This window comes from Daphnia magna, linkage group LG7 (genome assembly GCF_020631705.1).
Source record: "Daphnia magna isolate NIES linkage group LG7, ASM2063170v1.1, whole genome shotgun sequence".
In the NCBI taxonomy this organism is placed as follows: domain Eukaryota; kingdom Metazoa; phylum Arthropoda; class Branchiopoda; order Diplostraca; family Daphniidae; genus Daphnia; species Daphnia magna.
Genome location: NC_059188.1, coordinates 1,141,023 through 1,163,954, shown reverse-complemented (window position 1 = coordinate 1,163,954; position 22,932 = coordinate 1,141,023). Strand labels below are relative to the sequence as shown.

Genomic DNA, 22,932 nt, shown 5'->3' with positions numbered 1-22,932 from the left:
TAAAAAAAATCTTTCGTTCTCATGTAGTCGAAGTATTTCACCAGCTGATGCAGCGACATCCGATTGGTGCGTCGGCGCAAATACATTCTATAGATGTATAAATGGACACATCCATAAGAATACACTTTTAACTTCCATCTTGGCCATTCACCTGTTATGACGTTTTAAGCATTTAAGGTACATCTATTTATTAATCCTGATAATAGTAGATGACTGGTTGAAAGCTTCCTGAGAGCTCAAACATGTGTATATGTAGCCTATATATATATATACTATATGATTCATTTTCACATGCAGTGAAGTATCAATGGCTCAAATAATTTAATCGTTTATTTAAAAGATTTATCAGGGAATAAGTTTTTGGAGGGTTCGTTGCCCCAATTGTTGCTTTGCAATACGTATAAATGTATACAAGCAAAAAACGTGAAATATCCAATTTGCTAGCGTATGCAAATGAGGCTAACTTAAAATAAAAAACAGTTTTTTCTCGGACTTTTCCTTGTTGAAATTCTGAGAAAACTAATCTGACGAAAATTAAAATATGTACAACGATATGCAAAACTTGTCTATATCTAATAATCCTAGTGTACAGTACGTAGTCCCCATTTTAATTTCAACAGCGAATTGTTTTTCCCTGAAAAAAACTTTAATGACAAGACTTTGTCGTTTTGATTCTACACGATAAACTCGTCTTCGTCATTAAGCAATCACGTAGAAAAAAACGATGCACGTGAACAGCACACAGTTGGCGAAGGAAACAAGTCACTCGCATTAACATTTTGAGCCATTCAAAAAGGTTTCAAAAAATCAAGCCTAATAAAAAGGAGCTCTACCGAAGTTCATTGTCGGTATAACCAGCACATATATATCCTCCATCTTCAACATGGTGCGTGCTGTGCGGTCCCGCGTGCTTCGTATTGATCGACATTTCTAGACCGCCTCTTTTTGTATATACATCGGCCTGCTGCAAACGCGCACCAACAGAAGCTCTACATAGTATTCTCTAAACACATCCGCTATAGGTTCACGGATGTGCCCAAAGTTCTAAACGAATAAATCTTCTAAAAGCAGCAAAAGTTAAATGCATTAATAACTGATCGTGTATATATTGCCTTTATATATGGCATTGCGAACGAAAATGCGTGCACAGTTCATGCGATGCGTCCGATTGGGTAAGGACCCCAAAACAAAGTGTAAACTCACGCGGGACATCGGTGCACACAGAGACAAACACAATCCGTCTTGGATATATAACCTGATTATCGATTTTCAGGGGACACAAGAAAAAAGGTTATACTTTGTGGACAGTATATATATAGGCGATTGATTCGATTTGGTTTTGTCATAATAATATTTTGGGACCCATAGATGAAGAAGTCAAATAGAAGAGACGAATGATGTAGGGGAAGAGAATGTGCGTTCTCGGATATCATTTGTAAAGACCTCTTTGATCCATTATCTGATTGGATCGTCTTGTATAAGGAATTGTCACATGTCGACCTGCAGACAAGCTTCAAAAATGCACAGTTGGAATTAATGAAATCATTTTATAGGGTAATACTATGTTGTGTTGGATTCCATTTGCTATATTTTCCAGTCTATAGTGCATATCCACTAACTCAACTGCTGTCTATTGTCTACACAAAATTCCATTCGTATCTGACGGAACCGGAAGGTCAACGAGTCCTTGTCCCATTCTCCTATCCGATACGTTCAGACTACATCGAAAGAAAAACAAAAAATCGTTCCAAAAAAACATGACTATGTCATATAGCAAATCTTTTTAAAGAATTCTATTAGATATGAAAGGCAGATGTAGCACAGACAGAACATTCCGGATAACTGACGTTGTGCGTTCAGTTTAGAGGTTCGACTAAACATGCTCCTAATGAAGAAGAAATCAATAAGCAGTTCTCGTTTTCATTCGAATCGTTGCATCTTTGCACGTAACCGAGTTGTTTATTGAATCTGAAAGTCAAGGGGTGATATATAAACGCACAGCATTCGCCGGCACAGATATCCTCATTGAAAACGAAGAACACGTCTTTCATCAACAATCCCGAACTTGTCGCATTCTCGATAACCCTGGAACGAGACACGTAACGATATACCTTTTTATACCCGAAGGTTTCAGGCCAAAGTCAATCGTATATTTACTACATACAGTGATGTCCTCAAATGACTACGTGATTTTCTTCATGTCTGCAGCTGAAAGAATAGTGGGGGCGTATTCTTTGTCCTTGCTCCTTTCGTTTCCAAATAGAGAAAAATGTGCACAAACGAAGGTAATGGATATTTCAACGTGAAGCAGTCTGGCGTCAAATGTTACGTAATCTTTAGTCTGGTAGTCTTAATCATCTTTATTCACTTGAAATTCAACGTTGACTGTGCGTTTATTTAAAGAAGAAGGAGACAGAGGCCTCTACCGGGTGTTTATGCAAACAATCATTCGAAAAAAAGAATTGCACGTGAATCTTGTGACGTGCTGCTGCTCTATATTTTTAACACAGTAAGAATATGCAATTTGCTTAACTAGACAAGGTCTTCCTCGACTAGCAAACCGGTGAAATGAGTGTGGTGCCAATCAGCAGCGTCGTGCAGAGACACTCCAATTCCATGTGAATAAATCTCTAACCAAACATCATCACCCTCTTTGAGATTCAACGTCGATTGCAACGTAATTTGATTGAATTTATCATTGGACGTGCTGGACCAAGAGCTGGCCTTTGTGGTGTAACTGGACGTGATCCTGACGTCGTTTAAGAAGAGGCGAATTTCTAAATCTGCGGAATTCGAAGACGATTGAAATTGAGCCAATCCGGCGAAAGAAAAGTAATACGTTCCCGATCGCGGTGCCGTAAATATCCCAGTTGCCACGTTCATCGCCTTGCCGGAATTAGCATTCACAATCTCAAAGGGAATTGGAACATCGACGTAAGAGAAGGAAGCATTTTTCTGCACGTGGAAAAAGGTAGGCGTTGATTTGACGTCAACGTATCCCAAGAATTTCTGGAAATCTGCAATCGAAATTGGCAAGCATTTTTATTTATTTGTCGACTCGAATGATTGGCTTTTTAGCGGGGGCCAGTACCAGAATCGTTCATTTGCTTGGTAAAATCGCAGTAGACAGTTTCGATGCTTTTACTTCCCATGACGCAATACAATCCGCTTTTCGTGTGTCCAACCAGCGCCAGATCCGTGCACGAAGATGGCATTCTCCCAATATCGATGCCGTTGGAATCCTCCATTTTATTTGCTTGTACGATAGCAGAAGCAAATGATTAACATTTGATTTAAGATTTGACAGCCCAGATTAAACGATTACCGAGCATCTCTTTCACGTAAACAATTAAATTCAGAACCATGGCTTTCGTGTCTTCTAAACGGTACGACATTTCTTTCGACTGTTGCGAAGTTTCTAGAGATAATTGTGTTAAGTTCTATTCATCACTTGAATTTCAGTGAAATTTACCATCGAATTTTGCTGTTGACCACACCTGATTGCCAACCATTTGTACGGCTAGACGTAGCGATTTCTTTTCCAAAGCTATTGACATTTTTTTTAAAACAACGTTACAACTAAGAATAATGATTAAATGAATTCATTACCATTTAATTTGCCTTTTATGATGCCTATGTCAACAGTTGCTTCTCGCAGACGTTGAGAAGTGGCTGTTAACAGGTTCCAAAATTGGTGTAAAGAAAACATCTAAAATGTGAACACGATTGATTTCGTCATGTACCTTTCAGTTCTTTAAAACATGAGGTATCTTCCTTCCGGATGCCATCCGCTAATTCAACAGAATATGGAAATGAAGGAATTTGATGATAATTCCACCCAATCTGGCCGGAGACGACACAGGCCACAGTGAGGACGATGGTTACGAGCTTTATTTTAAGAACGGTGCAACATAATTGAGGTACGATAACATTTTATGCTACATACGATAACCTACCGAAATTTTCATGACGAATAGGATGGAAATTTGACTCGGAATGAACAGGTACTCGATGGCCCACCTTTTATATATTTGCTGGGGTTTTACCTTCTACAGTCAGCGATTGTTTTTTATGTCGTTAACTATATTTCCGCGCATTTAAAGTTCTATTCTAGGACGAATATACAAGCTTGCATATCCTCTATAGCAAACACACATTAATGCTTTCGTAACTTCTCTCCGCCGTTTGATGTAATACGTCGTTAAATGTTTATAAATAGAAGTTCAAAATTTGTGCAGAACTTGTTTTAAATGTACTCGTTGCTTCTCGCAAACGCTCCGCTGAAGGTACAAGACGTCACCAACTTTCCAATCCCATTCAAATGAGATCAGAATTTAATTTATTTAAAAGGGAGATTTATTTCGATCTGCTATATACGTAAGACAAGTCGCGTATTATGCTGAGGACAATCATTCAATTTTCATGCAGTCATCTAGCGTCAAGCAGAGTTATGAATTTGAATATTCTCTGCAGTTTTTAGTTGTTGGCTACGGATTTAGAATATTGCGCATCGTTTTTTTCTATTCGTATAATTTCAGTCGTTGCATGTTAGACACGGACAAATCCTGATAACGATCCGTTATGTCGACCTCCTTTTCGTGTCACGATAACGAACATTTATACGAGACATTATACCAGAACACGTCATTACAGAGGTAATATTATAATAAAAATGGCATTTTTTGTGCGCCTCGATAAAAGTTTTGCTGTTGGTAGTAACGAGCGTGTCGCAATGAAAGTAATAAAACGCGTCACAGGTGGAATCTTATGTGCTGCATTGCTGTCTGGAGTGCAGCCAAGTAAATCGTCGGCTCGGTGGGTGGGGGTTATTTAATTCTTTTACACTTCCTTTTTTGTTCATTGGCGAAATTTTATTGGGAATTATCACAAGAGGTGGCCGACGCTGCAATTAATCTTTTCACGATAGATGTAGCTCGACCGTAGAGCTTTAGCAATTTCAATTGATCAAGATTTATTCGTTCATTAGTGTATTGTATTGTAGTAAACAGATGTTAAAGCAACTAAGCGAAATCTTCTTGCAAAAGAAATCCCGTAAAGTGGGTGTAGTGTTGATTGTGAGCATCTCGCAGAGATACACCATCCGACATGTCTGTTATTTGCAGCCAAACTCTGTCCCCGTTTCGCAAATTCAACGTCATTTGCAATGCGATCTGACTGAATTTAAAGTCCGTGTTCCTAGAGTTTGAAGCGTAACCTGTTCCCACTACGTCGCCGTTTAAAAAGAGACCCATTTCCACGTAAACAAAGTCCGGGGACGATGGGAATTCAGCCAAACCGATAAACGAGAAGTAATGCGTTCCAGACCGAGGGGTCGTGAATATTCCCTGAAGCGATTTCCATGGCTTCTCCAGTATTCACTTTTGAAATTTCAAAGTGGATCGGGATACCAACAGCGGAGAAGGAATTGTTCTTCTGAACGGAGAAGTAGGTCGGTACAGATTTCACATCACTGGATCCAATCAATTTCTGGAAACCTAAAAAAAAAAAATGGTGTGTCCATTTTTAAGGTTTTAAAAATTCTGAATTAAATGTAAGACCTGCATCGTTGGGAAGTTTGGTAAAATCACAGTAAACTGTTTCGATACTTTTATTCCCTAGAATGAAATTGATTCCGCTTTTCACGTGCCCAGTCTGTTGCAAGTCTTGGCAAGAGGTGGGCATCCTTCCGATGGACGTGGCACTCGTGCTGGCTGTGTGTTATACATGAATTTAAATGAAACATCATTAAAGAGAATGAACTTTTTGTCTACCTTTCAATTCTGTTGTCAATTCAGCTATTTTCGTCTTCATCACATCAACATCTTTGACGCTTTCTGTTCGCAAATGGTATAAAACTACGTCATGAAATCTGTGATACCGAAGATGTCAAATTATTGAATACATTACCACCCAACTCATTTTTAAGATTGGCAACGACGCTGTTGGTTTCTGCCAATTGCCTTAAACTTTCGGCTGTGCGCTTCAAACTTTCTATCAATCACAGAGTTTCTTTAGTTGCCAAAGGATAAAATTTCTTTCGTTTGAATTCGGTACCTTCCAAATTAGTTGTCGACAAAATCCAAATGGTGACCATTGTTTTGGCTAAATTTTGCGACGTAGCCGACAACACTTGCAAGATTCATGAAAAGGTGCATTTTAAATTAAGAGTTCTAATTGTATAACATTTATCCATTTCAGACTTACTCTCCAATTCTTTTTTGACAGTTTGAATGTCTAACGCAGTTTCATCCAAACGCTGCGACGTGTCTGCAAATGGCAATCAGTTGCTATTAATTAGAGTCACTTTAAAAAAATAAAATCTGTATATTAATCAGTACATTTGAATTCCCTTAGACAGGGAACACGATTCACGGCATCTTCTTGATGAGAGGGCGATTCAACTTGGCCTGTTACCTGTGCAGGTAACGGATGGTGGACAACGTAAGGGAAGAAAAGGCCCGGATTGTAGTTCCAGCTTGCCGTAAACTGGGTGAAAACGACAAGATCCAGCGCAAAGATTAAACCGATTTCCTATCATTGCATACGAATATAATTATTTGCCTTTTGAAAATTTGTATATAGAATTCTAACGACATGCTGATCTTACCAAGATCTTCATGCTGATTCGCACGGTACAGTTTGAAGTTGGAATGGAAGTGTTGAATCAGCAACGGAAGAACGCGATACGATCATCCTTTATATGTGCTCACTGTTTTATACCTTTCTTGACGGCTACCCTTAAGGGCAGGAAATTGAAAATATTGTTTTAACTGCTTCCGCGCATCCGGTCTCTAACCTTTGCTGCCGCTGCGCGGAGCAATTTTTATTTTTTACTAATAATGTTTACAGCCAATTGGCTGAATAAAAACTCGTAAAGAGTCCTCTATCGCCGCAACAAATGATCGTAAATTATTACATCAATTTAGTTTTTAATAACAAGACATTGTCCTTTGATAACCTTGAAATGAACCACGTGATCCGTGTAGCACAAGGACGGACGAAAAATGATAAGGTAATGTCGTCGAGTCCACTTTAATTTTTATTATTGCTGCTATTAAGGATGGTTTCCCTATATCGACGTATGACTTTTGAAACAATCAACTTGTTGGCTTTCTGCAAAAACCTTTGCACGATCAACACAAAGAATAGCTTGTTAACGACAGTGTCTTTAGAGTATAACCAACAGTTTGTATTCGAACAATACAGACATTTAAAAGATTGCGGCTTAAGAAAAGTCTTCCTGTAAAAGTAATCCGCTAAAGTGGGTGTGATGCTCACCGTTAGCATCACGCAAAGACACTCCAGCCGATAGGCCCGTAATTTGCAGCCAAACTTTGTCTTCCTTTTGTAAATTCAACGTCATTTGCAATGCGATCTGACTCAATTTATAGCCGCTTTCGCTAGCCTTGGAAGCGTATCCCGTGCCCATTCCATCGCCATTGACGTAAAGACGCACTTCTAAATAAACATAGTCCGGGAACGATGGAAGTTCGGCCAAACCGACGAAGGAAAAATAATACGATCCTGACCGAGGTGTTGTGAATATTCCTGTTGTTATATCCATGGCGTCTCCGATGTTTACTTTAGCCATTTCAAAAGGAATCGGAACGTTGGCAGCAGAGAAGGAAGCGTTTTTCTGAACGTAAAAATAGGTAGGTACAGATTTGACATCAGAGTACCCGATGAATTTCTGGAAATCTACGTTCAAATCAAAGACGGATGTACTTAAGCTTAAGCTGAAATAATTGTTTCATTTACTACCTTCATCTTTTGATTCTTTAGTGAAATCGCAGTAAACATTTTCCACACTTTTATTGCCCATAACCGAGTACAATCCGCTTATCTTGTGTCCAATCAGTTGCAAGTCGGAGCAAGAATTCGGCATCTTACCGATCGATGCCGAGCTGGAACTCGCTATCAGAATAATTCAAATTTTAGATTGATTAGAAAAGAAATGCTGGTAACGTTATACTTCTCAATTCTGTAGTTAAATCTTCAACCTTGGTCTTCATCGCAGTAAGATCTTTCTTTGTTTCTATTAAGACTTTAAATGTTTAGAATCGATTGGTTATACTTGGCCAATGAATTACCGTTCAAAGCTTTCCTTAAATTCAAGGTGACGTCATTCGTTTCTGCCAATTGCTGCGAAATTTCTGCTGAACGTCGGGCAGCCTCTGTTAAATGTACATCGTTCGTTTAGTTTAAGCATAAAACGTTTCTTTGATTCACTACCGTCTAATTTGGCTGTCGTCAAGATCCAAACGGTGACCATTGTTTTCGCCAAATGTTGCGAAGTCTCTGCCAAAACTATCCAAAAATCGATTAATAAGACTCTTCTCCATTTAAAAAACAAAATGTTTTAATAACACATACCATTCAACTCCTTCTGCATGGTTTGAAGAGCTATCGCCGTTTGTTCCATACGTTGTGACGTATCTGAAAATAATCCGTTAAACCAAATTGCAATTAATTTATCTTTAAGGCGCACATAACAGACCTAGACGAGTTTCTCCCATGTCTTGTGGATGAACCAAGGAATACGAATAATGATACGGATGGTAGTTCCATGCCGCTGCTGGTAACTGGGAGCATGCAAAGTGTGCGAATCCAAGTACAACGACAAGAAACTAAGGTATACGAAACATAAAGTTAAACAGTTTAACTGATAATTAACTATAAACTTACCGATATCGGCATTTTTATCCGCTTAGTTCGACTCGTACCGGATTTGCGCGTCGAATTAATGAAAGTGTAGGAGACAGTCATCCTTTTATACGTACGGGCCTTCTTTTCTTTCAACAGTTGCACGCAATGTCCTCACTGGAAATGTTTAACGTCTTCCGTAAATCGTTAAACGATCGATTCTCCGGAAGGAAACCTGCTGATATTCCTTGCAGCTATCGTCTTTATTTTCTAATCAGTGCTTTCTTGTTACCACACAGATCGTGTTTGTCGTGCGATAGCAGAGAAATGGCGTTTAATTAGACGTTCTTTAATGAAGATCATTGTCCTTAAACGTCCTTTCGAGGGGATCTTGCGTGATTTCCCCCTTGCAGCGATTGAACTGATTGGTGTTGCATTCGAGTTTGTGATACTGGACACTTGGATATTTTCTCAGAATGGAAAGGATAGCCAAATCACTCCCATTACCCTTCAACAAACAATCTGTGATGAAAGGTGTTGAATAACTTAATTATTCGTTTGCATTAAGCCATCAACTTCATTTCCCGCAAATGAAGACGAAGAGAGACATCAATTTGAACGATCCAACGTACTATTTCTTGTAGTGAATTCCATTGTATGAAGGGCTCGAGTATTTCCGGAAGGTGTGGCAATTTACTAAATGGAAACCCAAACATTCAACTGCATTTTCACTGGTAGATTGTGGTTAAAGCTCTTAGCCGACCGCTCAACTTGCATTAAGCTCAGATGCGTTTTTGTGGAATGGAATGTCTTCAGCATGACATGAACATCCAGCAGATGGTGCACCTAAAACTACGCAGCACTTCTCGAAGGAATCTCAACCAGAGGTACGTAATCAACGCAATATTTCAACAGCCAATAATTTAAATGATTACAAAATTTAGTGCCACGTTACACTAGTCAGTTGTTCGCTTAACGCAGGCTGCTTCGCAATATTTAGCCTACGCGTTCCTTCAGCAAAACGAGAACTCGGTCAACCTTGTTCTTTTGGTGTTACTCTAAAGACAAGGTAGTACAACAGGAATTCAGTCAACATGATGACAAATTAAAGAATGTGCTTTTGCATTTAAATAATAGAACAATTATTTTATCAAGTAGTATACGTACATTAACTACTACGAAAAATAAAATGGAAGAATACATCAACATATACCTGACAATCGAACCGTCCGATGCTGGTTTTCAACGGTCCAGTTGATGTGGAAGATTCTTGGATGAATGTGAACTGTGGATCTGGATATCGTCTTATATACACGCCAACACGTTCCACATCCTGGTCTTTCCAGGAATCAAAGTTTAGGGTAGAGGAACCTAATTCTGAAGGTCACCAACTTGAAGGAAAAATGTATGTTTCCACGTGAGCTCGAGGATATGGCCATTCCCCTTCATTTGACCCAATCTCTTGTAATGACCTGGAATAAATGAATAACCTTGGGCAATTCAATAATGAAGAATCAAAACCCCGCTTTGCATTTTGCAGCTCAGTAGCTCACTCACCTGCACGGCATGCACTAGTCTAGATTTGTGGCTTTTTATTCTGGTGTAGCGATTCACACAATTTTCGCACATGGATGTAGTTTTCTTTCACAAACTGGATATGTTTCGCAATTCGTGGATATACACCAATCACGCACTTAAAATAGCACTGCATCAGCACTGGGATTTGCCACTGCACTGATTTTGTTTAGTTGCACATGCTAAAAACCGTATTTTAGTGGGTAGTCTAGTTAGATAAGCTTAGATAGAATATAAATGTGTTCCACCTCACTTCGTTACTTTTGCACAACATTACCCCAACCACTGTCTTTCACTGTTTTATGCATAATTTATCTCTAGTCGTCACTCACAATCATTTCCATGCAATGAAATCTTATGTCTCGACTTCTTCACACAATTTTCACATGAACCGTCAATCCAATCAACCTCCTGATTACTAACTAACGATTAATCATACATTTTTTTTTCAGGAAATTTGCAATAAAATGTGATTCTAATTTGTGTACCTGATGCCTGTTAGAATTTAGATGAAACTTGTTTCTGTTCAATTATTCAAAAGCAATTTTTTTTTTTTTTTGTTCTCGTTTCTGTACGATAGGAAGGGCAATCTCTGCGGGTGAAGAGGACACTGGGCAACGAGGATCGCCGCCGGAGCAACAAGGATCGTCGCCACGGATGTTCAGGTACATGTTTTAAATGTTTAACTGTCTAACCATGTTTTTTTTATGTATCTAGGAAGGCCCCACCACCCACCGAAGAGGATGCTGGGCAACGAGGATCGCCGCTGGAGCAACGAGGATCGACGCCACGGATGTTCAGGTACATGTTTTAAATGTTTAACTGTCTAACCATGTTTTTTTTTTATGTATCTAGGAAGGCCCCACCACCCACCGAAGAGGATGCTGGGCAACGAGGATCGTCGCTGGAGCAACGAGGATCGACGCCACGGATGTTCAGGTACATGTTTTAAATGTTTAACTGTCTAACCATGTTTTTTTTTTATGTATCTAGGAAGGCCCCACCACCCACCGAAGAGGATGCTGGGCAACGAGGATCGCCGCTGGAGCAACGAGGATCGACGCCACGGATGTTCAGGTACATGTTTTAAATGTTTAACTGTCTAACCATGTTTTTTTTTTATGTATCTAGGAAGGCCCCACCACCCACCGAAGAGGATGCTGGGCAACAAGGATCGCCGCTGGAGCGCCGCTGGAGCAACGAGAATCACCGCCCAGCCCCGAGATTCACGCCCATTAGGACGACCGAAAAAAAGAAGATGGTACGGTTGAGTATTGCCAAATTGGCATTTTCTTACTTTATTTCGTATTGTCATTTGTGTGATTAACAAATGTGTTTCCTTCGTTCCTTTTTCCTTACCGTTATTTTCCCTACCAGCATTAGGCTTATGGTTTCACCTTGCACTGAACACGCACATTCACTACACCTTTACCCCACGGTACGTTCACCGTTTGTGTTTGTTTTTACGCTCCGGGTAGAGAGTAGTGTGTTAGGTAATTTAGCACTGCTTACATCGGTTTCACGCTTAGTACTTGGTGGTGTAGGTATACTAACACTAATTGCTTTCAAAATAAATAGTAAAACAAAATAAATGATTTTATCTCTGTCTATTGTTTTCTATTGAATATGGACTGGTGTCTTGAATAAGATATCAATACAAAAACAATTCTGTAATCGGGTTTCATACCCCGATTTGGCAACCCGATAAAATCTTGATGGGTCACTAGGCCAATTAAAAGCAGCACATAACCCGCCCAACCCGCCCCATAAACCAAAATGAACCACCCGCTCAGCAAAAAAACCAACCCGATCGACGCGGGGCTGATCCCTAGCTCGTGCAGTTTTCTTTAGCCAATTGGATGCTTTGCAACGCTGTTTCATATACATGTCTGCACATGAAGCTTCTCAGTCTTGTCTGTGACAGTGCAGAAAATTATTAAGCAAATCAGGAATACCGGTACATATTTGAGAATTTCATGTTGATGAAGCTTTATTTGGCATTCAATCCAGCTTTCATTACATTAGAGTCTTGAAGACTTGAAGCGAACGCAAAGACATGGCAGAATCAAATACAACTGACGGAGGCCGCATTGTTAAAATGGAAGTGGACTATAGCTCAACTTGCGACGATAAAATACCCATCTGCAAAGCCTTGGCGGCAGAGGGGAAAATCAACGAAGCCCTAGAAATCCTTTACGCTCTTGAAAAGCAGACTAGAACTGTGAGTTGAATTTCCCATATCTATTTGTATTGGGTCCATGTTCTGACTTAATTCCTTGCTTGGCTTACAGGGAGCCGATGCCATTTCAACTGGTCGCATCTTGGAAGCAATTGTTCAGATTTGTTTTGAAACTAAGCAGTGGGACCTTCTTAATGAAAATATCATTAGCTTGACCAAAAGAAGGAGCCAGCTGAAAGCTTCTGTCACAAAAATGGTTCAGCAATGCTGTCAATATGTTGATCAGACACCTACTAAAGAGATAAAGCTCAAGCTTATTGACACGCTCAGGACTGTAACTGCTGGAAAGGTGCACACAAATTTTTTCTTCTGTTGCCATCATTCTTCTTTATACCAATCATTTCATTTTAGATCTATGTTGAAGTGGAACGTGCCAGATTGACTCATATTCTTGCACAAATGAAAGAGAATGAGGGGGAAGTTACTGAAGCTGCAGATATTCTCCAAGAACTTCAGGTCGAGACCTACGGGTCTATGGAAAAGCGAGAAAAGGTAAGACTAATCGTGTCAGATTTTCGAGTTAGAAAATCTCGTTACTCTATCCTCATTGTGTAATATCGATGAACAGGTCGAGCTCATCTTGGAACAAATGAGACTTTGTCTTGCCAAGAAAGACTTTATCCGCACGCAGATCATTTCGAAGAAGATCAGTGTCAAATTTTTTGAGGAGAAGGACACGCACGATCTTAAATTGAAATTTTACAAGTAGACATAACTTTCCATTGTTCCATTTGGCTTTTTGAGCGTGGAACATCGAGGTGAAAATGTTCTTTAATCATTGATCCTTTTGTAGACTCATGATTGATGTTGATCAACACGAGGGATCGTATCTTTCCATTTGCAAACATTATCGAGCCATGTATAACACAACAGTGATCCAGGAAAATGAATCCGACAGACGCATGATGATGCAACATGCCATCCTCTACCTTTTGCTGAGTCCATTTGATAATGAACAATCCGATCTCACTCACCGATTCCTGCAGGAGAAAGTTGTCGATGAAATTCCCAAATACAAGTATAAACGGGAATCCTTTAATTAATTTTTTTATCTAATAAATTTCATTTTCTGCCCCGCTTTAGGGAACTTCTGCAATTGTTTGTCGCCGCCGAACTAATCCATTGGGGCACGCTTTGCCAACAGTATCAACAAGTACTTCGAACAGGAGAAGCCGCCACCCCAGCAACGGACGTCTTTACCATTGGTCAGTTCAGTAAATCACATCTGTTATCGTCGAGACGAACGGTTAAGCAACTTCTTTCGTACAGGTACTGAGGAAGGAGAGAAACGCTGGAAGGCTCTCAAGACACGTGTTGTTGAGTACAATATCCGCATCATGGCCAAATATTACACCCGTGTGACTATGCAAAGGATGGCTGCACTCCTTGACCTTTCCGTTGAGGAAACTGAAGAATTTCTTTCCAATCTGGTGTCCAGTAAGACTGTAACTGCCAAGGTAGACCGACTTGATGGTGTTGTTCACTTCCAAACGTCACAAACGCAAGACGTCAACGCCGTACTCAACAATTGGTCGAGTGGCCTTGCTTCGCTTATGGACCTCGTCACCAAAACCAATCACCTCATCAATCGCGAAGAGATGGTACACCGACACTTGCTTGCCAACAATCCTTCGCAAGAGTGAGGTATCTTATTACAGTAAATAACAAATGTTTGCGCCGGTTGATAAATAAAACAGATTTCTTCGATTTCCATCTAGATGTGTACCGGTGTTGTAATTTTTAAAATGTTTTTATGCCGTGTGAGTTTCTTTAACCTAATGACTTTGTTTTTGTGCAAGCGGCAACAGCGTAACAACCTGTGGCATAGGGATTAATGTCACATCGTTACGGGGTTTCCTTAAAACTAGTAAGGCTAAATTTGTAGGCCGTTGTTGCGTATAGAATTTTTTGTTTTTTGTTGAAAAACCTACCATACAAATGGGATCTAACAAGGAAGTTCCTGCTTGTAAAGAAACGGTACTAGTGACGGGTTTTGGGCCATTCGGTGTTCACAAAATCAACGCTAGCATGGAAACTGTCAAGTTATTACCCAGTCTAGATCTAGAACGAGAGCTCGGAATCCAATTAGTTACGAAAGAGATACCAGTTGAATACAGTTACGTGAAAACTCAGATTCCCCAGTTATGGGAATTGTATAAACCAAAGGTATTTTAACTATGGGTGCTACAGTAAAGCTTTTTCAAAAGCTAGATATTAAGTTTGAATAGTTATCGTTGTTATATGATTAAATTATTACAGCTGGTTGTTCATGTTGGAGTCTCAGGAATGGCACAGGAATTAACTTTGGAGACCCAAGCTTTCAATAAAGGATACGGTTCTTTGGATATTCAGGGCTGTGTGCCAGAAGGTGGTGTTTGTGTTGAAGGATGCCCAGATCGACTAGAATCTGCCATTGATATGAGAAAAATTTGTCAAAATGTTAATGACTCCAGCTGTGATGTAGTTTCATGTATTTCAACTGACCCAGGGCGTTATCTCTGTGATTTTGTATTTTATTCATCCCTTCATGTTGACAGAACTAGAGTTGCCTTTGTTCATGTTCCTGTTCTGGATAAACCATACTCTGCTCTTCAGCTCGCTCAAGGACTCAAGTTGGCCATTGCGGGCATGTTGGCGCAGGTCCGGGAGAAAGATTCCAACTTTAAAAAGGCCGAGATATAATACGCTGATCGTCTTTCGTTGACATTTAAGTTTTTTTCCCCTTCTTTAACCAAAAATGAAAAGAGATATAATTTTCAATGCAAATATATCTGTTATTTTTGAATTTATATGATAAAGTTTAAGTTTATAAATAAAATTTAATAACTTAATAATGTACGAAAAAGGACAATATAATTATAAATTTAAAGAAATGTGTAATTATTTACTCTTTAGTAGAATCCAGATTAAAGTGACTTTGCACCGTTGCCTTGACGCAGACTAAAGCCAAAACGTAGTCGAGTCGGCTTTTTTATTGATTGTCGACTAAGCAAAAATGGCATCCAACAACCCGTACTTTAACAACTTCATCCCGGCTGGAAATCAACAAGCGTAAGTAGGGTAATTTTTTTCTTGCGACACTAATTTTAGGTAGTAAAAGGTAAAGGAAGCTGTCAGGAATCAAATGATTCCACACACCATTGAGTTGCTTGCATGTTTGAAAACGTGTTTTTCCTACGGTACATACACATTTCTCGCCAGCAAACATGCCGCCATGTTGGTGTTCTATCGCCACCATCGATCATGACGACGGCAAAATTTTAAACCCATTTTTCACCTACATTGTCTACATTATGACGAATTCAAAACCTTTTTAATGATCGCTGATGGCCCTAAACAACTAATGTGGATGAGTCGTGTATCTATTTTGGAATTTTGCCGTTCTTATACCACAGAGCTGGGACGCAAGCGTACGGAGCTTCGGCCGGACCAAGCCCGGGCTATTCCGCCGGTGGCCACTCGGCCCCGGCTGCGGGCCAAACCTCCTACGACACGGCCTATCCTAACACGGCGGCTTTTGCTGGTTGGTTTACTATCATTACCATGTTTCTAAAGTAGAATACTACCACTGGTTAAACTCTGGCAAATCAAGTTAAAGAAAACCGTTGAATCTGGTCTCCAAGACTAGTTGTATGAACCTGACATCTTCAGTAGCCTTAATTTTAAATGTGCTCAACTCATCAAGCTCAACAAATTAAACTTGCATTTGTTTTCTTATCTTTTCATGTAATGCAGTAGTTCTGAGTTTTTGTCCAAGATTTGATGAATCGAAGCAATAAGAATACCTAAAACATCATGAAGTCGATTATACTAGAAGTTTACTGTGTTGTAAAGTGAAGATAGATTTGGGCACTTGCAGTTTGAATTTCCCTTCAATATCTCGTTGTGGTTAAGCTAAACTTGGGTTACGTAATAAAAGAAATTGCAACAGCAGGCTATTATGGTTTCCCTGGCAAACCAAACTATGAACCATCAAAAAACTATTTCCCAGGACCACCAGGTAATTGCCAATAACCTTTGACAAGTTTGTGTGTATTGTGTACATTAAAATAAACTGTAAACCTTCTTTGTTGCAGGACCAGGTAAGCAGGATGGACCAGGACTACCTCCAACTCATTATCAAGGGTATGAAGCAGCTTTCTTCAATGCAGCGCATGCTTACTTGCATCATCAGCCTGGACCTAAGCCACCCCAAATGGGTGGAGGGGGTGGAGGAGGCCAAATGTCCGGAAACAAATCTGGTCACGGTGGCGGACAAGGTGGGCCGAAAACCCGTGGTCGTTACTTCGCCGGTGGTTTCAATCAGCGTTGGACCAGCAGTACGACTCAACAACTCCATTACTGTGAAGTTTGCAAAATTTCCTGTGCAAGTAAGCAATAACACTAACCACGCGGTTTCGTACGCAAAGAGACGTGTAATTTACGTTTTATTTACTTTTTTCTCCAAGGTCCTCAGACTTACAAAGACCATTTGGATGGTCAAAAGCACAAGAAAAAGGAGGCAGCCGTCCGTACTGGCCTCCCTATGGTGCGTTATTAATTTTTTGCGTGTGCATTTCTATGTATATTAACCGATATCGGTCAGTTTAGGTTCCCACCCCTAGGACTGGAGCTGCCTTGCACTGTGAACTTTGCAATGTGACGTGCACTTCTTCAGATGCCTATGCAGCGCACATTCGTGGAACAAAACATCAAAAGGTTTGAATCCGATACAAGTGATCAGGTGGCTATTCCGAATGGGGCTAAACCTTAACTTTTCCTCTCATGTAGGTCGTTAAATTACACACGAAACTAGGCAAACCAATCCCTCCAGCAGAACCACAGTTGATTCATTCGAAAACGGGTGGCTCAACTGGAACCGCACCGGCTACACCAGTTACTACAACTACTATAGCCACTACAGCCACAACGGTCAGCGCGGTGACCACTACGCCTGCTGTTACCACTACATCCGCCGCAACGGCCGCTACCCCTACACCTACGGTACCTGCACCTACATCTACAACAGCAGTCGTCAAAGTAGTGGCTGCAACGCCTAAAATCAATTTTCTGGGTACAAACTGCTTATTCCGTGATTGCCTATTGTTACGTATACTCACTTGACGCTGTTGTTGTGGTTGCAGGTGGAAACTATTTAAATACTCATGTTGGATCAAAATCTAACGGATCTGAAAGTGAGGCTGCGCTCGTTACGACAACGACAGCGCAAGCTAGCCAGATAATCAAAAAAGAGGAAGTCCCAATGACAGCTGCTGTTGCTACTGAAACGGCACAAGCAGTGGTTGCACAGTGGGAGGAGGAAAAGGTGATTCAACCCGTTGGCCAAGATTACGTTGAAGAATTACGTGGCGGTGATGGTATGATTCGCTTGTTACATTCTCAGTTGGTTAGAAGACGATGATTGACTCGTCGCATGTTCTCCGCAATATTAACAGGCAAAATTACCGGCTTTAATTGTCGGCTCTGCGATTGCCGCTTCAACGATGTCAATGCCAAAGATATGCATCTGAAAGGCAGACGTCATAGGTAAACAGCTTTTTTGACAATCCTCTTTGAGCCGTTTCTAATTTACATCATCTGCCCGTCGCCTTTTTCAGGATAATGTACAAGAAGAAAGTAGATCCAAATTTGGTGGTAGAAGCCAAAGGTTGGCCGGCCCTCCGTCAGAAAAATAAGACCATGCCCGGCTGGCAAGAAAGACGGAAACCTAATGAAGGTGGCTGGGAAGGTAATGAAAATTACGAAGAAATGCCACAAGCTCCTTCGTCAATGGAAGATGGAAACCAGCCACGTCCTCCAGCCTATTGGGCTAGCCCATCCCGAGGCGGACTTCGACATGGTGGGATCTCAATGGGTCTACCACCACCACCACAGGTACACGTCTTATTTCCCCGTTTCTATACAGACATATCATAATTGTTCGGGTTTTTTTTTTCTCATTTCTATCTTTGCAGTATTTCCCTACCGGCTCCTTGCCGATGGGGCTTCCTAATCCAGCTATGCGTAAACCCGAATCCAGTGACGATCGCCACGTCATGGCGAAACATTCAGAGATCTACCCATCGGTATAGGACTCACTTTCTTATTCAGTTATTTGTTTACGCTGATTGTCTTTTCAGAAAATGACTAACAATGGAGCATTTGATCGTTTTGCAGGAAGCCGAATTAGAAGCCATACAGACGCTCGTCTCGTATGTTGAACGCTCATTAAAGTTAGTTTCTGATCAGCTAACGCATCAACCTGAAGACAAAACGAAAGTTTCGGAGACGCAATCATCCAATGACCTTGCTCAATCGCCTGTTCCAGCCGTTGCTGCGCCCGCCGCTTCTCAGGCTGATGTGCCGGTCCCTGTTCCTCCTGTCGCTCCAGCTACCACCCCTACTGCGACCCCCGCCCCAGCGCTTGTTCCAGCTGCAGCAGCCACGAACGGCCCAGCCCAGCCACAGCGGATGTTGAAAGGCGTCATGCGAGTGGGGTTGCTTGCCAAAGGATTACTTTTAAAAGGCGACCGAACTGTTCAGTTGGTCGTCCTCTGCTCTCAGCCACCTACTTATCAGTTGCTCGATAGAGTTGCTCAAGCTCTTCCAGCCCACCTCTCTGTAAGTAGTAAACAAATCAGTCAGCAGATAAGAAGATAGATTCCCCCTTTTTTTTAGTTTACTTTTTGTTAAATTTTTTTATTCTAAACTTATAATTCACTTTACGATTAGGTTGTCGCACCATCAATCACGTTCAACGTCGAAACGCTTCCAAATGAAGCAGTTGTCATGGTAAAATCGGTCCAGGGTCATGGCCTGGCGGGTGATATTTTGGTCAAGGTCTCGCTGACGTCCCCCGTTGTCAGGGAAGAGCAACTAGCCGCCGCCGCTGCTGCTGCTACCGTTGCTACCAACGGAACGACTTCTACTGGTTTGTGTTTTTTTTTTCAAATGTCTTTATTGTTTGGATTTTCTTCCTAACGTGTCAACGATTGTCATCCAGGCAACGACGTTGACATGAAAGATGCCGCTGCTATCAAGGAAGGTCGTCTGAACACCAAAGATTGTTTGCATTCGCTTGCGCTCCTACGCCGAGCCAAATGGTTCCAAGCTAGAGCCAATACTCTTCAAAATTGCGTCCTAGTAATCAGGGTCATGAGGGATTTCTGTATGCGTTCGCCTGTCTGGTCGAATCTGGAACTCTGGGTAATAAAAAAAAAATAATAAAATAAAGATTTGGTTCAACAAGAGATGTAATTCTAATGCGTGTGTAGGCAATCGAATTGATTGTGGAAAGGGCGGCTTTCAGCGCCGGCACACCGCTCTCTGCAGGCGATGCCCTGCGCCGGGTATTTGAAACAATTTCTGCCGGCATTCTATTAAGCACCAATGACGGTTGGGGTCCTGGTAAATTCCTTTGATTTTCTATTTTTTAATTCTTTGTCATTAAGCGTTAAATCTCTTCCAGGTATCGGAGATCCGTGCGAAAAGGACGCTGTTGACGTTTGTAGTAATTTAACTGCACAGGAACGTGAAGATATGACATCGTCCGCCCAGGCAAATACAAGAGTCATTTTGGATTGTTCGCTTGAAAATTCTGACACTTGTTTGTTTGTTTCCAATTCTATAGCAAGCGTTGCGTCAAATCGCCTTCCGCCAAATTTTCAAAGTGCTGGGCATGTCCAAACCTTTGTCATCAGGATCGCGCAGCTTCAATAAAGCTTCACCGGCCGCCGCAGGACCTTCACCTGGCAAAAAGCGTCCCCGTGAAAACTCAACGAGCGACACTATCAGCCCTGAAGGTAAAATATACAGAGACGTTCAATGCCGAATGTAAATTAATTTCGTTAATTTGAAAATGTGATAATAATTTGTGTCTTCACGCCTTCTTGTTTACTCTCTGCCAAAGCAGGCGAAGTTCCAACAGATCTGAAGAAGGAGAAGATTGAAGGCCAAGATGCTTAAAATAGATGAACGATAACCAGACTCTGATTCGATGTTAACACATCGGCCAAACGTCGTTTCATTGTTCCTTAAACTAATAATTTTTGTCTCTCACTTTGGTCACTTGAAATCCTCTCTACTATTTCCTTTGTTCATTGGATGGTTGGTTTGTTCTTTTTTTTTTTATTGTTGTCTTTTTTTTATTAAATGCAGAATTTTCTTTTGATTCAACCTCTCAGACAAAGTGTCACAACCAGGAAAAAGAAAACGAAATTGTTTTTGACTCTCATCCCAATTTGTTTCCAAAACTTTTTCTTTTTCCTGCTCCTCCTCCTTTCATAGTATTTGATCGAGTTGAATAAAATCCTTGGCTGTCATCAACCAAAAGTAGTAAAAGAAAGAGAAAAAAAAAGCCCTTGCTGTGTCGCGCAAGTAGAAACGCTTCAGCATCTTCACCGTCGGCCGGAGTGTCTGTTGTCGAGACTTGTCCCCTTTTCTTTTTTTTTCTGGCTGAAATGACACGCAAAGAGCATCGATGAAGGGCATCCCGAAAAGCTCTGATTGAACCTGGAACTTTGCCTTCGTGCGTCACGGAACGAAAACATTTGCCAAAGTCCATAATCCGTAAACTTTCTCTGCCCTGGCGGATAGAAAAGACGAAGAAAAAACTCGGAAGCGATTGCCGTTGCGTGTAGCAGCAGTACAAGAGGTCAAGTCGATGAGGGAAAAAGGACACGAATAGAAGTCGAAGCGAAACCAGGAAATAAAAAACAAAAAAATGGATCTACATATCCAAGTGGAAAAAGTTTAGACGCAGAGAGAAAGAGATTGTATTGAAATGGCTGGTCTGAATAACTTAGATATATCGCCTCGTCGGTGATGTTCACAGCTCGTATTTTGCCATCCAATTGGGAAGTGTTGGCCAGCTGAGAATATTCACTCGATCCACGGTAGTATATTGAATTTGTAGTATTTTTTTTAATATATTTTTTGCGTCGTCTTCTTTTTGTAAAAACGTAGTAGTAGTAGTAGACGTAGTAGTAGACGTAGTAGTAGTAGTAAGTCTGAAAGCCAAAAGTGTGCAATTTGTTATGCGCATTTGTTTTCTTTACGTTTCTTCTTCACCCAGTATAGTCCTACGAGTTTGTTTTCTTTATTCGGTCGCTTTGCCAACACGGATGTGCATCCACTTTGAGCCCGGAGAACTTGCTTAAATCGGATGGCGTCATTTTATTCCGCTTTCCTCCCTTTTTTCTTTTTGGGGTTCCTTCCGTCTCGGTTCTTCGTTATTTTGTTTGCATTAACTTTTATATGTTTAAAAAAACTCTTCATTTTTTTTTATCGGGAGCGTCGCTAGCAACAGTCATAATCTAACGTGCAAATCTACCGCAGCAACAACAAAAAATGGATCTTTGCCTGGACGCCCCTTAATTTGTGTTTTTTTGCACGCCGGATTAATAAAAAAGAGTTTTCCAGGGATCTCTTTTTTTTTTCAAACTTGGTAGTTTGGCAACGATGTATAGCAGCCAAAAGCGACAAGGCGACGAAAGATTAGAATAAGAAAATGACGGCCCAGGCCAGCCAGAAAAAGGAATCGATGTGTGTGTTTTTTTTTCTATCTGTCTTCTTCCTCCCCAGAGTCTATTTAATTCACATTTACTCGATGATGCATGAAAAATAATATCTACTGGACTTGGCGAGATGAAGCAACGAACGACGGACAACTTTTTGTTGTTGTTTTTTTCCTCCCAGGGTATGTTGATAGATCGCGATGGTCCAACTTTTGCGTAAGAAGAATTTTGCTTTCATTTGTCTAAAAAATAAATAATTATGGAAGAGTTTTTTTTTAAGAAAAAGCAAATGGGGGAACGTTCGGTCGTTGATGCCAGACAAACAGATCATCCGCTGAAAACTTTCTCTTTCAAGGATATGAGGGAAAAGTGTAGAAAAATCACGTCCAGTCAAAGCAAATATGATCCATCGTCTTTTCGACCGAAAGAAAACTGTTCATCGATCGTCAGTGAAGAAATCTGAACACAAGACATTTCTTTCAAAATTTTATCTGAGTCTATTATTGTTTCAAAGCATTTTGATTGACTTTCAAAATATGGGATGGCCATCAATCGAATTCGTGTTGATCTGCTCGCTTAAGGGTCGGCAAATTTCGGGAACAGAATCTTCGTGCATGTTGAAAAATGGGTTACATCACCCACTGATTACGACATCTAATTATTAAATGCATTGCCAATTAATAGAATTTCGTAGATTTGAAAAAAAACAAAACAAACACGCCCTGGACTCCTGCGACTGTTGATAAGACGTTCGTGAATGATTACCAACCGTTGAAATAAACGAAATACAAAAACGTATTAAAATATGAATCAAATTTACAGTGATGATGAATAGCATTCCATAACACTTAAACGCAAAAACTCTACAATTTTTTCTCCTCTATATTTAAGAGTTTGAACACGTTCCGAACAACATTCCGATCGGGAAAGCCCAGGAGGATATTAACTGGACGTGGACAGTTTTATTTATGACCAATTGAC

At 40.6% G+C, this 22,932-nt stretch overlaps 5 protein-coding genes, 2 long non-coding RNA genes and 1 pseudogene across 16 annotated transcripts; 5 read left to right on the top strand and 3 right to left on the bottom strand.

The window, feature by feature from the left end:
- Window positions 1-1,585: 1,585 nt before the first annotated feature.
- On the bottom strand, window positions 1,586-3,542 carry LOC116926764. The gene is made up of 5 exons (XM_045176074.1): window positions 3,473-3,542; window positions 3,326-3,418; window positions 3,092-3,256; window positions 2,165-3,017; window positions 1,586-2,085 (listed from the first exon to the last, which is right to left on the bottom strand). The coding sequence occupies exons 1-4, from the start codon at window positions 3,510-3,512 to the stop codon at window positions 2,533-2,535; spliced, it is 783 nt and encodes a 260-aa protein (XP_045032009.1). The 5' UTR covers window positions 3,513-3,542; the 3' UTR covers window positions 1,586-2,085; window positions 2,165-2,532.
- Window positions 2,838-4,152, top strand: LOC123474157. The gene is made up of 3 exons (XR_006648804.1): window positions 2,838-2,971; window positions 3,751-3,920; window positions 3,978-4,152. It is a non-coding gene; the product is annotated as an uncharacterized LOC123474157 (long non-coding RNA).
- A 403-nt stretch (window positions 4,153-4,555) lies between these two features.
- Window positions 4,556-5,480, top strand: LOC116926777. The gene is made up of 2 exons (XR_004396319.2): window positions 4,556-4,655; window positions 4,717-5,480. It is a non-coding gene; the product is annotated as an uncharacterized LOC116926777 (long non-coding RNA).
- Window positions 4,972-6,746, bottom strand: LOC123474152 (annotated as a pseudogene).
- A 421-nt stretch (window positions 6,747-7,167) lies between these two features.
- On the bottom strand, window positions 7,168-8,832 carry LOC116926763. The gene is made up of 8 exons (XM_032933700.2): window positions 8,686-8,832; window positions 8,498-8,627; window positions 8,374-8,436; window positions 8,233-8,307; window positions 8,091-8,174; window positions 7,973-8,035; window positions 7,762-7,914; window positions 7,168-7,698 (listed from the first exon to the last, which is right to left on the bottom strand). The coding sequence occupies exons 1-8, from the start codon at window positions 8,764-8,766 to the stop codon at window positions 7,226-7,228; spliced, it is 1,122 nt and encodes a 373-aa protein (XP_032789591.2). The 5' UTR covers window positions 8,767-8,832; the 3' UTR covers window positions 7,168-7,225.
- A 3,183-nt stretch (window positions 8,833-12,015) lies between these two features.
- LOC116926759 (26S proteasome non-ATPase regulatory subunit 12) lies at window positions 12,016-14,170 on the top strand. Its single transcript, XM_032933695.2, has 8 exons — window positions 12,016-12,175; window positions 12,244-12,439; window positions 12,510-12,746; window positions 12,809-12,949; window positions 13,026-13,162; window positions 13,251-13,475; window positions 13,541-13,662; window positions 13,727-14,170. The coding sequence occupies exons 2-8, from the start codon at window positions 12,275-12,277 to the stop codon at window positions 14,098-14,100; spliced, it is 1,401 nt and encodes a 466-aa protein (XP_032789586.2). The 5' UTR covers window positions 12,016-12,175; window positions 12,244-12,274; the 3' UTR covers window positions 14,101-14,170.
- Window positions 14,171-14,265: 95 nt separating this feature from the next.
- LOC116926768 (pyroglutamyl-peptidase 1) lies at window positions 14,266-15,246 on the top strand. The gene is made up of 2 exons (XM_032933709.2): window positions 14,266-14,623; window positions 14,717-15,246. The coding sequence occupies exons 1-2, from the start codon at window positions 14,396-14,398 to the stop codon at window positions 15,137-15,139; spliced, it is 651 nt and encodes a 216-aa protein (XP_032789600.2). The 5' UTR covers window positions 14,266-14,395; the 3' UTR covers window positions 15,140-15,246.
- Window positions 15,247-15,352: 106 nt separating this feature from the next.
- On the top strand, window positions 15,353-20,761 carry LOC116926755 (zinc finger RNA-binding protein). 10 transcript variants are annotated; one of them, XM_045176058.1, is made up of 19 exons: window positions 15,353-15,508; window positions 15,853-15,980; window positions 16,392-16,457; window positions 16,534-16,539; window positions 16,609-16,827; window positions 16,906-16,985; window positions 17,048-17,155; window positions 17,228-17,510; window positions 17,581-17,814; window positions 17,893-17,983; window positions 18,055-18,331; window positions 18,412-18,522; window positions 18,614-19,057; window positions 19,169-19,367; window positions 19,440-19,642; window positions 19,711-19,843; window positions 19,905-19,993; window positions 20,067-20,238; window positions 20,346-20,761. In XM_045176058.1, the coding sequence occupies exons 1-19, from the start codon at window positions 15,453-15,455 to the stop codon at window positions 20,399-20,401; spliced, it is 2,955 nt and encodes a 984-aa protein (XP_045031993.1). In that variant the 5' UTR covers window positions 15,353-15,452; the 3' UTR covers window positions 20,402-20,761. The 10 variants fall into 10 exon arrangements, with proteins under 10 accessions (XP_045031993.1, XP_045031992.1, XP_045031989.1 ...); XM_045176057.1 differs by having other exon boundaries at window positions 16,389-16,457; XM_045176054.1 differs by having other exon boundaries at window positions 16,534-16,827.
- The last annotated feature ends 2,171 nt before the right edge of the window (window positions 20,762-22,932 follow it).

What these genes read in the sequence shown, in the direction of transcription:
- LOC116926764 (XM_045176074.1), bottom strand. Translation starts at nt 3,512, where the DNA reads ATGGTTGGCAATCAGGTGTGGTCAACAGCAAAATTCGATG. An exon ending in GTCAACAGCAAAATTCGATG is followed by an intron (nt 3,419 to 3,472) that starts GTAAATTTCACT and finishes AATTATCTCTAG; the next exon opens with AAACTTCGCAACAGTCGAAA. An exon ending in TTACGTGAAAGAGATGCTCG is followed by an intron (nt 3,257 to 3,325) that starts GTAATCGTTTAA and finishes CTATCGTACAAG; the next exon opens with CAAATAAAATGGAGGATTCC.
- LOC116926763 (XM_032933700.2), bottom strand. Translation starts at nt 8,766, where the DNA reads ATGACTGTCTCCTACACTTTCATTAATTCGACGCGCAAATCCGGTACG. An exon ending in GACGACAGCCAAATTAGACG is followed by an intron (nt 8,175 to 8,232) that starts GTAGTGAATCAA and finishes TACATTTAACAG; the next exon opens with AGGCTGCCCGACGTTCAGCA. An exon ending in TTTAAGGAAAGCTTTGAACG is followed by an intron (nt 8,036 to 8,090) that starts GTAATTCATTGG and finishes AAGTCTTAATAG; the next exon opens with AAACAAAGAAAGATCTTACT.
- LOC116926759 (XM_032933695.2), top strand. Translation starts at nt 12,275, where the DNA reads ATGGCAGAATCAAATACAACTGACGGAGGCCGCATTGTTAAAATGGAA. An exon ending in GGACTGTAACTGCTGGAAAG is followed by an intron (nt 12,747 to 12,808) that starts GTGCACACAAAT and finishes ATTTCATTTTAG; the next exon opens with ATCTATGTTGAAGTGGAACG. An exon ending in CTTAAATTGAAATTTTACAA is followed by an intron (nt 13,163 to 13,250) that starts GTAGACATAACT and finishes ATCCTTTTGTAG; the next exon opens with ACTCATGATTGATGTTGATC.
- LOC116926768 (XM_032933709.2), top strand. Translation starts at nt 14,396, where the DNA reads ATGGGATCTAACAAGGAAGTTCCTGCTTGTAAAGAAACGGTACTAGTG. An exon ending in GGGAATTGTATAAACCAAAG is followed by an intron (nt 14,624 to 14,716) that starts GTATTTTAACTA and finishes AAATTATTACAG; the next exon opens with CTGGTTGTTCATGTTGGAGT.
- LOC116926755 (XM_045176052.1), top strand. Translation starts at nt 15,453, where the DNA reads ATGGCATCCAACAACCCGTACTTTAACAACTTCATCCCGGCTGGAAAT. An exon ending in CCGGCTGGAAATCAACAAGC is followed by an intron (nt 15,509 to 15,852) that starts GTAAGTAGGGTA and finishes CTTATACCACAG; the next exon opens with AGCTGGGACGCAAGCGTACG. An exon ending in CTCTTCCAGCCCACCTCTCT is followed by an intron (nt 19,058 to 19,168) that starts GTAAGTAGTAAA and finishes CTTTACGATTAG; the next exon opens with GTTGTCGCACCATCAATCAC.